This window comes from Mytilus californianus, unplaced genomic scaffold (genome assembly GCF_021869535.1).
Source record: "Mytilus californianus isolate M0D057914Y unplaced genomic scaffold, xbMytCali1.0.p SCAF_7, whole genome shotgun sequence".
Lineage (NCBI taxonomy): Eukaryota > Metazoa > Mollusca > Bivalvia > Mytilida > Mytilidae > Mytilus > Mytilus californianus.
This window is the reverse complement of record NW_026262723.1, coordinates 36,351,546-36,367,119: the sequence shown is the minus strand read 5'-3', so window position 1 is coordinate 36,367,119 and position 15,574 is coordinate 36,351,546. Positions and strand designations below refer to the sequence as shown.

Below are 15,574 nucleotides of genomic sequence, written 5' to 3'. Positions count from 1 at the left end.
AGTCTTTACTTATTGAGAAGAAATCACCACAGAGTTAGTATGTATTCAAATTTATATTTCCATTGCTTAGCTATATTAAAATTTGGCACAAGATATTTAACTTTGTCAACTTTTAAAATATCTGCATGTAACCATTAGAAGTAATCACAGAAGTAATTTGGTAGACTCAACGATTTTGTTAAATTATAATCAACTTTTGCCTTATTAATAAAAGAACAGAGTTCCAATGTCCCCCACGTTGCACATATTTTATCTATACAAGGTACAAGGGCAATAACTAAAAAAAAAAAACTTTTTTTTTTGTTCTTAAAAACTTATTATAAATATCTAAGATAAATGAAGGCTTCAGAGCAGATGCAATGCGATTTCTGTTATAATTAATATTTCCAAGGGCATAACTCGTAAAAAATATTTGATCGTCACTTATTTTCAAAAGTGTCAAAGACATTGATGATATAAACCTATGATATAAGTTTCATAAAAATCTGGCAAGTGCTACTGATGAACTTACGGTAACAATCAATTTCATTTACTGTTCCAGTTGAAGCTGTAGTGTACCCTGTATCACATGACAAACATGTGGTCTTTCCATACTCTGGCTGGTATTCCCCAACCATACATTTCTCACAGTTGTTAGTATTTGTAGTTCTTTTATATCCAGGATTACAGTATTCTGGAAAAAAAATTGTGAAATAATTTATTTCATTATTCAGGCATTCTGACTGGTCAATAGTATATGACCAAATAAAACTAACTGTTGGACATAATCTCATTAACCTGGACTACATTTTGTTAATTTAAATGTGTGTATACACAAATATGTAAAGGATTACAAGTAGATTGTACAAAATATATACCACTCACTTATAGAACATCCATCTGCACTGCTTGTTCCATTACTACTTGTTGTTTTGTCAGCATCACAATCAATACAATTGGTATTACCAACATCTGATTTGTAGGTCTTTATTGGACATGATTCACACTGATTAGATGTGGTGTTTTCAAACTTTCCTGGTTCACAATACACTGTAATAGATTATAATAAGTTATTTTCCCTCAGGTATTACAATAAATTAATTACCATTTGTTGGATACCTATTCATGATGATTTCACTAAGAATACCTAGGTAACTATAAAATCAGGGGTGTTCAATAATACAAACTTGTATGTAGAATTTGTAAAAGCCATGAAATCAAGTATACTGTGAGAACATTCAATTTTTCTTCAATCAATGAAACAAAACAAAGTTCTTCAATTTATAAACAAAATGCACACTTACATCTCAAGCAGTTGATGGCAGCTTAACAAACAAAAAACAAGAAGAAATGAGCTGTCTAGTTGACAGCAAAACAGACCATGCGGTCATAAAACTTTTGAGTATGATTATCGAACTCAGACTCAGAATCTGGACCAATCAAAACACAGAATTTGGTGTTTCAAGCACAAATTTATACTCTTGAGTTCTGTTAGAGTACTGAGTAAAGTTTTATGACTGTAAGCCCAGGGTTTCTGTACTTTGAAGGTAACATTATTAAGAAGGCATCTAGTACCAATAAAGTTGATGCGTTATAATTTTCGAGCACTTAATGTTTGACTTGACACTGTGTCTGTCCAGACATTAATACCATTTTCAAATGTATCAAGGACCATAATTCCTGAAGGGCATAAGTGAAAATAGTCAATATCCATTTCTTCATCAATAACATCATATTAAAATTTGAAAAGCATTGGTTGATCGGTTCATAAATAATTACATGGAAATTGTTGTCAGCCACCAGCCTTGTTGCCATAGCTAAACAGAGTGATGTAGACAGTGGGAACACCGATAATGTGACATATATACAGTCTGTGCCAAAGCACTTGCCCATAGGGCTAGTGGAATAAAAAAAAATCTAGTCCGAAGTTATGTGTACTAGACCTAAAATAATTTGTGTCACTGGTGAGGATCACTAAGTGAGCCGAACATGCTAGGAGGGTTTGGGGGCATCCACCCCCCTCCCCCCAAAAAAGATTTTGGAAAATTAGACGTAAAATCCTGCATTCTGAGGTTACATTTTTGTATCTGGAAGTGAATATAACTTATCAAAAAAATGTTGTTTTTTTCTCAAGGTCAGATGAAAAATTCTCCTTTCCTCCAATAAAAAATTAATATAGTTCTTTTGCAAAACATAAACATGATAATCTTGTACCATTTCAAGTAAAATGAATTGGCTAAAAAATCCACATTTTTGCACTTAAAAGTAATCTATTACTCAACTGAGGGATTGTTACTTTTTTGGGAAAAATTCCCTAACTGCTATTATATTTAGACTGTGTATCTCTGGCCTCCAGCTATCATATTAAGACTGTATCCGTCCTGCTATTATATTTAACTGTGTATCCCTGGGCTCCAGCTATCATATTTAGACTGTATCAGTCCTATTATATTTAGACTGTGTATCCCTCCTGCTAGCATATTTAGACTGTGTATCAGTCCTGTAATCATATTTAAACTAATACTTACAAACATTACAATCCTGTTTATTATCAGATCCAGGTCCTGCAGTTGTCCATCCAGCATCACAAGACTGACAAGTATTACCATTTCCACGTTCATCTTTATATTTCCCAACTTCACAAGGAACACAGTTTCCCATGTCCATATATAAACCTCTATCACAAAACACTGAAAAGCATAAACATTTGTGTTTAAAAAAAATTTCATGAGGAAAAATAAAATTATATGTGCGAATATATTAAAAATGTCCCCTTCTTCTACCGAATTCCATGTTGGAAATCTCCATCTGTTATTCATCACTTGTACACCAAAAAACTGCTCAATATCTAAAGGAATAATGAAACAAGTCATGACAATCATTTGGTTTCAAAAAGACTGACATTAGGCCACATCAATTTGATTTTTAGTTCTTTGGACAAAAGCTCCAAAAAATATGGGGCGAGCGAGCGAAATATTTTTGATTGTATTTATTTCTTGAAAATTAGTTTTGTTGAGGCGGGTGCTCTACAAGTGGAGCGAGCGGTAAATTTTTTTTTTTTAAATTGTGCGATTAAGAACTTTATGTACATGTTAAAACTGGGTTACTTCATAGAAAAAGGAGGATAAACATGCTCTTGCGCATATAATTTGATGTATTTGTGCCTGTAGTACAGTCTGTACCATATCCAACTTTTTGGTTCGCTTTGGTTTAGTATAATTTAAATAAGCTTTGACTGTGTGAATTTTCATTTAAATTCATACATGTGTCTATATTAAGGAAGCATATCAGATGCAGTTTAGCAAGAGGAATTATGTTAGTTAGGTAAATGAAATGTGTTGAATACAATTAAAATATGTGTATGTATTCCAAAAAATGCCCTTGCAAAATATTAAATATCTTTTGATATAGTTGTTTTCATTATATGGTTATGATTGTTTATTGGCTGCTTGACATCCAGTTGAAACTATTTATCCATAATAGGATCAACATAATGAGTGAGGTGAATATTACAACAACATCCTGAGTAAGATAGTTATATTGCTATGTATGAAGATCTCAATGTCTTAAAACATTCCCTTAAAATACATTTAACCACATTCACATGCATTATTCTGACTTAGCAAAATACTTTTTTCCTTTTGCCACTGAAACCTGCAATGTATTTCAAAATGGAAGTGGTTGCATCAATAACACATCCCTAATTATTATTAGCATGCAAATCCCAATACCACCACTTTGATCTCGAATGTTGGAGCTCTTAAATTTTCCCTTACAAAAGAGTTCTGATTGCATGTCAATAGACTAACAAGGGGATATGGAGTTTTCATCAAAATAAGATAAATCTGTCATTTTTCAAAAATTCATGTGAATTTGATATTAATTTCTTCCAAGACAGATAGCTCTAGACAAATATGTCTGTTGTAGTCCGAGATTACTTTGACGTCCAATGGCTGTTTTGCCAGACAAGCTGGGGCCGTCGGACAACAGCCCCCCATCTTGTCTGGCAAACAGCTGTTGGACGACAGAGTAATCTCGGACTGTCTGTTGAAACAATGATCGGGGATGACAATGGTTCTAACAAGTACTGATGTGATCGTGGTCATCTAACGAAAGATTTTTTATTTTTGTCTCCTAGAACAGGTAAAACGTAATGCTTTTCAAATAACTGTGTGTTTAATAACTACGTGTCCTCGGCAATGGTCTGACACAACTTCATGTTGGCATCCCGATTTTTGACCTTTTATTTACAAATCGATTTATCACACGTGCGTTTGATTATGCACGAGAAAAATGTCTAAGAGAAAAAAAAAATGTCAAGGATAAACTAATTTTGGAGCGGCATGCGGCCCATATATTCAAAATATAAATTTTTTTTTTTTTAACTTTTTACAAATTTTTGTCCTGAAATTTATTTTTTCATTTTTTTTTGTTTTTTGACATTTTATTTTTTGCCTTTATTTTGGCAATTTTTTTATTTTTTGGCAAAATTTTATTTATCCCGGGGTGAACAAGGGAGGGGTGTTATTTAAACCGGGGTAATTAACCAATCAGATTGCAGTATTTTTGCTGCATAAGAAATAAGAATATATATTTTTAATATTTTATTACTGCATGCTCCTCTGTGACTTACTTAACTAAATGGTCCCTTAGTCTGTACCAATGAAGAAAGTTTACCTTATACTTTAGTCAAGCGTTAAGTTAGCCACAAATTTCAGATGAAAATGCCTGTACTTTATTATTGGAAATTTACTTCCATACATTTGTAGCTAGAAATAATTTTGGATATTGTAGTACATGTATATATTCCTAGAACTTTGATCATATAATAAATATTTCTAGAACTTTTAATTATCTAATAACCATGATAACTATTCCTGAAACATTTATAATATAGCCAATATTCCAATATGCCTGAAACTTTTATAATATAACAAATATTCCTAGAACTTTTTATAATATAACAAATTCTCCTGGAACTTTTATAATATAACAATTAAATATTCCTGGAACTTTTATGATATAAAACATTGTCCATAATATTTATTCCAAAGAACTTTTAGCATATATATAACAAAAGTTCCATTGGGAACTTTCCTAATGTAATATTTTATCCTTTGTGAAGGAAATTTTCTTAAAATATTATATAAGGAAAGTTCCCAATGGAACTTTTGTTATATGCTAAAAGTTCTTTGGAACAAATATTATGGGGGAACTTATATTCTGTCACAGTCCCATCAATGGTAATCATACATCTTCTTCTTATTAACGTCTCCGAGGAGACGTTATTAAGAGTTGAATGATGGACAGTCTGCGGGCTGAATGCTTCTTACTATCTGATTGGAAGATATTGCTGACTCTATCCAGGAACATATATACTGTTCCCAGCTCTATCATAGCTAACTTGTGTTGATTGGTTGGGACAATTCGAAACCTAGTAAATGTCTTTTGATCCCATTAAGTGTCATAATTGAACTCTCTATTTTAGCAATTAGATTTTGCCTGGTTACTAATCATGCAAATCTGTACACAGGTAACACTTATCTATAAATAGACGAAACTACTGAAATATTGTAAACAACATTCTATCCAGTTGCTCACTGTTACGTACATCTTGTACACGAAAGCATACTTATGAAAACATTGTGCTTTTTTCTTAGCCTAGATTATAAATATTTATACTTAGTAAGATAATCCAAAAGCAATAATAAAAAAATGACTAAAAGGGAGATATGTTCGATTAAATATTAATTTAAACGGGAATGTCTCAGTCTGGTAAAAGGAAAATACTGTAAATTCAGAAATTATTGCGATGTTTTTATTATTGCGAAAAATGCAACAGGGTTATAATCACAATAATTTAAACTCGCATTTTGAAATTTTTCATATGAATTAAACAGGATTTTTCACAATATCGCAAAATTTCAAATCGCATTCTAGTCCAAAATGACAAAATCGCAATAATAAATGCACGCAATAATTTCTGAATTTACAGTACCCTAGCGATAAAATATTTTACAATTAGTATGTCTTCACATAGCTATGATGCATGGTTACGCTATTTCATCATATGGGATACATTGCTTGACAAATATATAAAGCATTTACGACAGTGATTTTAATTGCATTTGAAAAAAGTATCGACATCTGATTAGTTTCAGATTCAATCTTCAACCTTGACTTAGCTTAAATATCACCTAAATTTCTCGACCTCATCAAATATCATGAAGCTTAAAATAGGCCTATTCTAGTGGCTCGTCCCTACCTCTCATTACAAAATGATAAGTATGATAAATGTATGCCATCATATTTCAGCAATGCTTAATTTCTATGAATGATTTTAAAGGAGATATGAAGTATACATAATTAGTTTAGACAGCAACCCAATTAAACAACAAACAAAACAATTTACTTCTAAAATTCAACCTACGGTCTTCTACAACGGACATGTCATTACAATATTTTAAGTTTTTAATCCTCCCAAGTCTAGCTATGATATATAGAATAGCTGTGAATACATGTAAAAAAAAAAATCTTAATAGCAAACAATGAATATTACTTAAAACAATGAGAAGGGTCAAGAACAAACTTCTAGTAGTCTTTATAGGTATTTATTTTTATGTGTATTTAATACTTCTGTCTGTTTTGTTATGATCATATATTTTTGTAATCTATATGTTGTAAAACATTTGGTTAATAAAGAATTGAATAGTTGTTTTGAGGTTTATTGACCATTCATACTATATATATGTGCTATATGAGAGAAAGAGAAATAAAAGAAAATTATAAATTTCAAATACGAAAATACTTAGGCCGGTGACCAAAGTCGGAATTATAAATTTTAATGGTCAAAAATAGTACACGGCTATATAATATACCATTCGATTCTAAAATATGTGCACTTTGAGATTAATTTGGTCGTCAAAAGAAAATATGGTGCAGATTTTCAAAAATCAATATCAAAGGTCACATGTCGTTTTCAAGGAAAAACAAAATTGAATATCTAATTCCAATTTAAATACTCTTTTAGCAGTAGAATGATTGAAATCTTGAATCTATCTTCTTCCTTATTCAATTTTTCATCAATAAAGAGGATACTCATCATTAAATGAGAATTCCGATTAAACGTATGCGACTTTACAAAAAGGGGGGGGGGGGGGGGGGGGTTGTTTTCAGTTTAAAAAGATATATCTTTTTCAAATAATAAGTACAAAGGCCGTCAAAACTATACAAAATGTAAAGAAAAATATGAAAAAAATATGTATTTGTTAATATAACTATCTAGTTTGACCCATTGAAAGTGGAAACTTGAGTTTAGGGCATAAACGTTGAATTCGGTACATGCAAACTGGCAACAACAATTATTTCAAAACAGACTTATAATTGAGTTTAAACAATGTCATGAGGTTTTGTATGAAATAAAATGTATTAATAAGAATAAAAATTATTATAAAATAAACTAACAACTTTAAAGAGACATTTTAAATGATAGAACTGCCTTTTATTCGTTTAAATATTGAGAAAGTTTCGGTTATTCAATCCCAAACTAAGTGACACCAGATAAGAAATGTTCTTATATGCCGGATGGTTTAACATTGCCCTAAACATACGTAACTGTAATAAGTAATTCAGATCTCAAATGACTTTTGTATTATGGGAACGTTATTTCAAGGTTCTGACCTTTGGCTGGAATACATATGTTCGTACATGGAAGGTTTAGCAAATCTCGAATATCAATATTGGTCCAAAGTGGTTAAAGAACACGACAAATTTCTTAAAACCACAAATCCTATAATAATATTGCTAACATGATGTTAAGCTTTGGACATTTAACCTGTTGTGCATTGGAATAGTGTTGTGGTCAAATGTTTTTGTACCACATGTAGCTTGCTTTTATCCAGCATCATTGGACATTCAAAAACATTTCGTAATTGCAAAATACACTTTGGCCATATCAATCTAAAATTGGGGGACATAAAACAACAGTAACATTGGGCGCCTCTAGGACAAATGTCAAATGAACCCTGTCCAGAAAAGAATGGTTTGTCCTGCTGCTTGCAACTCTAAATATCTGTCAACAAAAGTCAAGAAAAAAAAATCTCTGATCGACAGTATACACTTGCTATGATCACATGATTATAGTCTGTGGAATGTTTCCGATTGTCGTGATCGTTCTGTCCTACGGTCTAGCTGGTCTGTATAATTGATTTAATATCTGAACTAGAGTAAGCATTGATATCGCACTCCTGGTGGTAAAAAACTTGTTTCTGTAAACTTGTCTTTGTAATAAATGAATAAAGTTTTAATCCCAGTAAAGGTTTATAGTGGTTGTATGACAAGTTTGCCTTACAAAGCCTTTACTTGAATATATTGTTTTATAGTGTGTTATCCCTTGCCTTTGTTATTGCTTTTTTATTATAATATATGCAAGCATATGAAAAAACATTAATCCATTTTAAAGAGAGACGAAAGATACCAGAGTGACATTTAAACTCATAAGTCAAAAATAAACTGACAACGCCATGACCAAAAAAAGAAACACACCCACAGACAAACCAGAGTACACAAAACACAACCTTTGATACCTGTGACTTCGATTTCTTGACTTGAGCCGGCTTCTATTTTATCTGCCGTATGTCTCTAAGAAACATTAGAGGCAACAACAATCGTATAGATATCGTAAAATATCAGCCGCTCGACACAATGTGAAGCTTTTTAGCTCGTTCCCTGCACTCACTCGCCAAAAAAGTTCACATTGTGGCTTGCGGCTGATATTTTACGATATCTATACGAAGAAAACCCGATTATCTGTTTATCGTTCTATTACTGGTCTTTTTCTCCTCCCTAAGACAGTTTTACGCTTGATGAAAACAAGCTTGATAACGTCTCCTCACTCATTGTGATGTCGCTGATAACTTCTCCTCGGACATTGTGACGTCGCTGATAATGCCTGCTCTCGTCTCAAAGCCGTGATACGAGAATTACAGGCGACTGAGCAGGGTGATATAGGCGTAGGGAAGGACGATAAGTTTGAGTATCCCTTTGAAATCTGCGGCCATTTTAAGCAGTTAAATGTTAGGAGTACATCCCTGTTCATTAAGTCACTGACTCAACATGCACTTGCTTAAGACATCAATTGAGATATGTAAACACCATACGACGGCTTAAAGGATATAGTACTATTGGAACATGGGGAAATTGACAATTGGAAAGTTAAAATTGTCATAAAAAAGTTTGTCATAGGCTTTGTTTGAAGTCGTCAATCTGTGTCAATATCAAAGAAAAGGTCAAGAAATGAAGCAGACATTCTAGTTTCCGAGGTATCCTTTATCACTGGCTCACTGGGGTACCGGTCACTGGGGTATATGATTTTAAGTACTGACTGACATGTGGATTATAGAGAGACAGGAAATCTTCAATATATCTGAATTTGAAATCAAAGAACTAAGCAAAATGGTTTTCTTTAGGTCTTTGAAAAGGTTCTGCATTTCCAATTGCAGTATGGACTGTAAACACTGTTATGTTATGTTGACTTGTGCATCAGTAGTGTCCACTTTTATAATAAACAATTTCCAAATGAATTATCAATTCACAATCCTCCGCGCACTTTCGGGCAAATTTCATCATTACACCTATCGACTATCAAAATACCGCGGTTGATTGTAAGTAAAATAAAACAATTATCCCCCTTCTGCTTTTATGAAAATTGCACTATTTAAGGGATCAAACTTAATGTTTGCTTCTTTGAAATGTTAAAGCCAATTTTCAACGGACTTCCCAGTTTTGTCATCTTTGGGGATTTTGTCGGATCCCCATTTCTTAAATAAACAACTGAAAAATAAATAAATAAAACTATATCATCACAACCTGAAAAAATAAATTACAGACACCCAAATAAATCAACGAAACAATAAAACATCCACATAAACAAGTAATATCAAGTCCTTAATTTTGGAGGAAAACTATGTATTCAGCCCAATCATGGTTGGGGCACAACTTTCCGGAATTTTTTTTAAGTTAATGATTGAATAGTAGAAATTTTTGAAAGTTTAAAAAATATCGTTTTAAAAAATCTTACCTCATAAAAACTTGTGTATATGAAAGAAAAATTGCAGTTTTATTAATTTTTAGTAGTTACGATATAATTCATTCATCAGCTCTTTATTGTATGCTGTGTGAAAGACAAAATGTCCCCATTTACAGTAGTTTGTACCTTCATAATTTGTTATCAAAAGGCTTTTACAATTATCTTTTTCACATAATGAATAAAGCATTATGTGTTTTGTTTGAACAAATAAAAAAAAGACATATATTTGAATGCAGCCCATGATCTGCATTTGAAGTCAAATTTGCTAGCTAAATGCTAAAATAAAAAAAACTGCACCATACAACTTTTTGACGACCAATCTTAAATTCAAGTAAAATCATTTTTCTAGGACTAAATTTTTAGCTGTATTAATTATGAAGTGAAATTAAACTCTTTTAATATTTGACTTCTTCCTATTCCGTCACCGCACTAACTGTTGGCATTTTAAAAGAACGGTCTCTCACAAAAGATTATGTCAATCCAGTATTTTAAGCTTTGAAGGATTAGTACGATAAGGACCTTATTTGACACCCAACATTGAACGGTATACTGCTTCATAACGTGTTTGGTAAAATTTGCTGATTTATATGCAAGGCTATTCTGAATGAATTAATCTACAAAGCGAGAACACTTTCCACTTTCATCAGCTAAGAGAAGGCTAGCTTTTTTAGAAAAGCTATTACTAATGTTTTTATAGTTAAGGTCTAAAATAAAATTTCATTTGTTTGGAATTGCCGCCCGACCCACTGAAAAACTTGCTTTCCAAATAATTTTATTTGCGTTTCAGAAATTTGTATTTTTTTATTTAAAAAATATCGAAATTGTGCCGGAATTTGATCGTATCCGCCGAGTTTGTTCCTGGCTTTACTTATTTCAAATCACGATCTTGAAAGCGCTTGCCTTACACTGTATTGGGAGCAAACATTTTAATGACATGGAATAGAAAAAGTCTGCCATAAGTAATGTCAAATAGGCCGGCAGGGGGAAGCATCTCCCTATGCTGCAATGCATTGGTTAAGGGAAATCAAAAATCAAATTTTCAGCTATTCTTTGAAAGAAACGTTCTGAGAGACCTTGTAGAGGACTCAAATTTTATCTTTTGTAAAGCAAAAACAGTTGATGTCTGCTTGACTTTGTCGCTTCATGAGATAGAAGCTTTTCACTGGGACATCACAGAACAAATAAGCGTGGCTCTTACATTTGTTGAATTTATTAAATATTTGAAATTTATCATTGACAAATTATCTATTATAGTCAGAACCACAATGATGCATTCAAGATAATTATGGCTGAAAGCACCAACGCTAAAAGACCAAAATGGTCCCAGATTTACAGGTTTATATTAGTTTTGTACCAGTAGATGCTAGCCTGGTACAAAACATACATATTTTAAAGACTAGCATCTTGTGTCAATTGAAGTACTTCCCCCTTTATTGCCTTCCTTCTTAACATGAATAAGATAATTCTTAAAACATAAAAGGTACTGACAGAAACATATTTATAAATGTATCTAGTGTACTAGTGATGAATAAAATCCCCTCCTTTTCCACAATTCTAAGGGCTCATTAATTTATCTGTATTCATGTAATGCATGTCCAGATTTCTGTTAATCAAACAAGCATTACAACCCATAATTTATTTATCTGCAAAAATTGTCTGTACTACTGCATATTTCCATTTTGAATTCATCATACGTTTTAAACCAAGCCCTGAAAAAACCTTGCACTTGGATAATATTAGTATAAACACCATGTCTATTTGTGCCAACCTTCCAAATTTTTAATATTTTGCTATCCTAATTTGGTACAGATCCTTTATCCTCAAAACTTATCAGGGGCAGTAGGCGTGTTTGTATGGTAGTTTGTCACACCTTACATGTATGATTACTAGCCTCTAGGTGTTGGTTTGAGCCCTAGTTGGGCAGTTGCAATATTAAGGTTTGATTTTCATGTCATATGTGATAAGGTTAGTCAGTTTCCTCCCGCAGGTTGGCACTTTCCTTCAAGTACTACAGTTTAGTACGCCAACAAAACTGACTGCCATGAAATTACCCATATGGTGTAGAAAGTGATGTTTATAAAACCAAAGCAAACAATCAAAGTTTTAAATCATTGTCTATTTGTACAAGGAGCAGTAGTGGTTGAGCCATTTAAAATATGGTAATTTTACCAAACTGTGACCACAACTTCAAGATGTGACATCAGGTCTCTGTTCAATGGGCAGTCCCACAATTAAAGTTCAATTTTCACGTCATACATTTTATATGGTTAATTTGTGAGTTTCCTGCCTCAGTTCTGTGTTTTTTTCTGGGTACTTAGGTTAACTCTGCCAATAAAACTGACTGTCTTACATGAAATTATCCATATGATGTAGAATGTGACATTGACGGTTGACCCCTTTTAAAGAAACCATCAGCATGTACACACAACAATGCTGCAGTGCTTTAGACACCATTGATCTAGTGACTTCATGATTTACATGTATAAAACTTTTAAATATAAAAAAAAAAAAATTTCCCTACCTACCTACCCACCTGCTGATAGTGTGGGTCGGCAATGCTAAACAAACAATTTTTTAAGGGTGGCCTAAAATGAATACGGAAAAATGTCAATTTAATGAAAACAAAGTCCCACAACTGTGTAATGGTAAAGAAAATCTGTAAACAAGATAAAATATCTTTAATGGGACCTTATGTATAGCAAAAATTTCATAATAAAGGTACTCAAAATACAGTGTCCTTTCATACTATCACGTACATTTCCATTTTGAGTAATTGCGAAATTTGGGTAAAACCATAATTTGGCATATATTTTTTGAAGTCACATCATACAGATAATATGTGCAACATTTCAAGTTTATATGTCCATGACTTTATTATAAAATTAATTAAGGAATAAAAAATAAAGAAATGCAGAATCGCGGTCAAAACCCTGATTTGTCAACTTTAACCTGATACAGGACCAGGCTTGGGGTAATTGTAATTTTAATCATTAATCAACTGTAATTGATTACAATTTTTCAAGTAATCATTAAGCAGCCAAAAATCGGATTACATGTAATTCAATTCAATCAATTACTTTTTAAAATACCTTGTTATCCTGATTACTTTTTGATTACATTCTGATTACAATGAAAAAAATTCTCAAATTGTGTTTATGGTCAATAAATCATGTCTAAATGAACATTTTATTATTCTTTTTTAATAAATATATAACTTGTTAAAATAGTTTTGTTGACTTTCAGCATGTTAAGATATTATGAAATATGGATATACATATAACTTAATACCAACAAAATGTTATTTTCATGATTTTTTTTTTAAAACTAGTTTTGCGAGGACATGTTAAAAGGTAGAAATGACTGTGTAGTAAATAAAACTCACTGGTATAGAAATTCAGTTTCTCTCATTCCATAAGACCTTGGCAAAAATATGCTCAAGACATGCCATATTCATAGTGAGTTGATATCAGCATTTTTAGCTATATATGTGTACAGCGAATTAGTTGATTTTCATTGTGAAAAGGGGATCAGATATGTGAAGTATGAAGTTATTATTTAATAACGTATCAAATAAAATCCTTTCTCAAAAAGTGCTACAGTTATAACCATGAAAATCTTTATTCATTAACATCATTCAAATATGTTATTTTGAAATTCATTGTAATCAGATGTAATTTACTTGCCAATGTAATCATTAATTTCATAAGTTACTTTCAGAAATGGTGTAATCATTAATTTAATCATACAATTGACAAAGTAATTGTAATTTAATCAATTACATTGAAAGTAATTAGACCCATCTCTGTACAGGACAGATTGACATTCAGACCGGAGAACAATATCACCCCCATCCCCTTTACAAAGCAAGCTGTTGTAACAAAGATTTCATGGTATACCTCCTTAAACCAGAACTTTAACTTGATACAGGACAAACCTTTGTACAGACTGAAAAATCATGCATAAAGTTCAGAAATTCTGTTGTGGCAAAAGTCAAATTCTGAAAATCAATAACTTACCTTCACTGCAAAAATCCATTTGGATGGGTAAAAGAATCATATTATCCCGAGTTAATAGACCTCAAATCAATCTAACATTAAATGCTCGTCTTTGATGGCCATATTTAATTTAATGTTCTTATGCACTAAAAACTAACAAGGAACATATTTTTATTTTTTGAAAGCTTAATGTTCTGATTCACATTATCTTTTAGCAAAGGGATTAAAAAGAGTAAATAGTAAGTATTCTTACACATTAGACGTTACATCCAATAAAAACTACTTGTAAATTCAATGAAAAAGAAGCAGGCTGAGGTGAAAGTTTATTAGTTTTCAGTATTCCCTTGAAAATTTATAGAGACCATACTTAGTCCTATTAAAACACATTTTATGATAAAACTTACTTTTACTACATTCATCATGTGCATCATTGGAAGTATAATTCCCTTCACATGGCTTACAGGCTGCTATTCCTTCTGTTTGTTTGATATAGTTAGTCTGACAGTCAGCACAACTAACATTTCCTTCCTGACCTTTAGGGCAGTAAACTACAACAGACAGCAATAGATATGAAGCAAAGTTCGTCCGTGATTTTAACAATTTTAATGAATACAAAAAGTGAAAATATGATACTAAATATAAAACTACACTTTTCCCATGATAATGTTTTCTAATGCATACACCAGAAATATTCAATTCTCCAGCAAAAGTTTTTTATTTGAGAATAAAATGCTCCGCTGGGCGCAGCTTGATACGACCACAGAGGTCGAACCCTGAACAGTTGGGGCAAGTATGGACACAACATTCAAGCTTGATATAGCTCTGAATTTGGATTGTGATTAAATATTTGACACAGCATAGGTTTCTAACACAGAATGAATGTGGTCTAAGAACTTAAAAATGTTTAATTTACCTATTATGGTCCAATATCCAAAATCTAAATACATGGTTAGATTCAGCATATTAAAGAATCCAAAGAGTTCAATTTTTGATGAAATCAAGCAAAGTTTAATTTTGGACCCTTTTGACCTCAATGTGGACTAATTTGATAACGGGGCCCAAATATCAAAATACATGGTTAGATTCAGCATATCAAAGAACCCCATATATTCAATTTTTGTTGAAATCAAACAAAGTTTAATTTTGGACCCCTACTTGGACCAACTTGAAAACTCGGCCCATAATAAAAAATCTAAACACATGTTTAGATTCAGCATATCAAAGAATCCCAAGAATTCAATTTTTGTTAAAATCAAACTGAGTTTAATTTTGGACCCTTTGGACCTTAATGTAGACCAATTTAAAAAACGGGACCCAAAATTAAAAATCTAAATACACGGTTAGATTTGGCAAATCAAAGAACCCCATATATTCAATTTTTGTTGAAATCAAACAAAGTTTAATTTTGGACCTCAATTTGGACCAACTTGAAAACTGGGCCCAAAATTAAAAATCTAAATACATGTTTAGATTCAGCATATCAAAGAACCCCATATATTCAATTTTTGTTAAA

The 15,574-nt window shown here is 32.0% G+C and overlaps 1 protein-coding gene across 1 annotated transcript in view; it reads right to left on the bottom strand.

Annotated features, from left to right (window-relative positions):
• Positions 1–15,574, bottom strand: part of LOC127710082 (uncharacterized) — a 467,780-nt gene that overhangs the window by 78,245 nt on the left and 373,961 nt on the right. Inside the window, exons 63-66 of the mRNA XM_052215826.1 lie at positions 14,466–14,609; positions 2,508–2,669; positions 865–1,029; positions 512–673 (exon numbers count right to left, since the gene is read on the bottom strand). Of these exons, the coding sequence (XP_052071786.1) occupies positions 512–673; positions 865–1,029; positions 2,508–2,669; positions 14,466–14,609 (633 nt within the window). The remainder of the gene's footprint in view (positions 1–511; positions 674–864; positions 1,030–2,507; positions 2,670–14,465; positions 14,610–15,574) is intronic.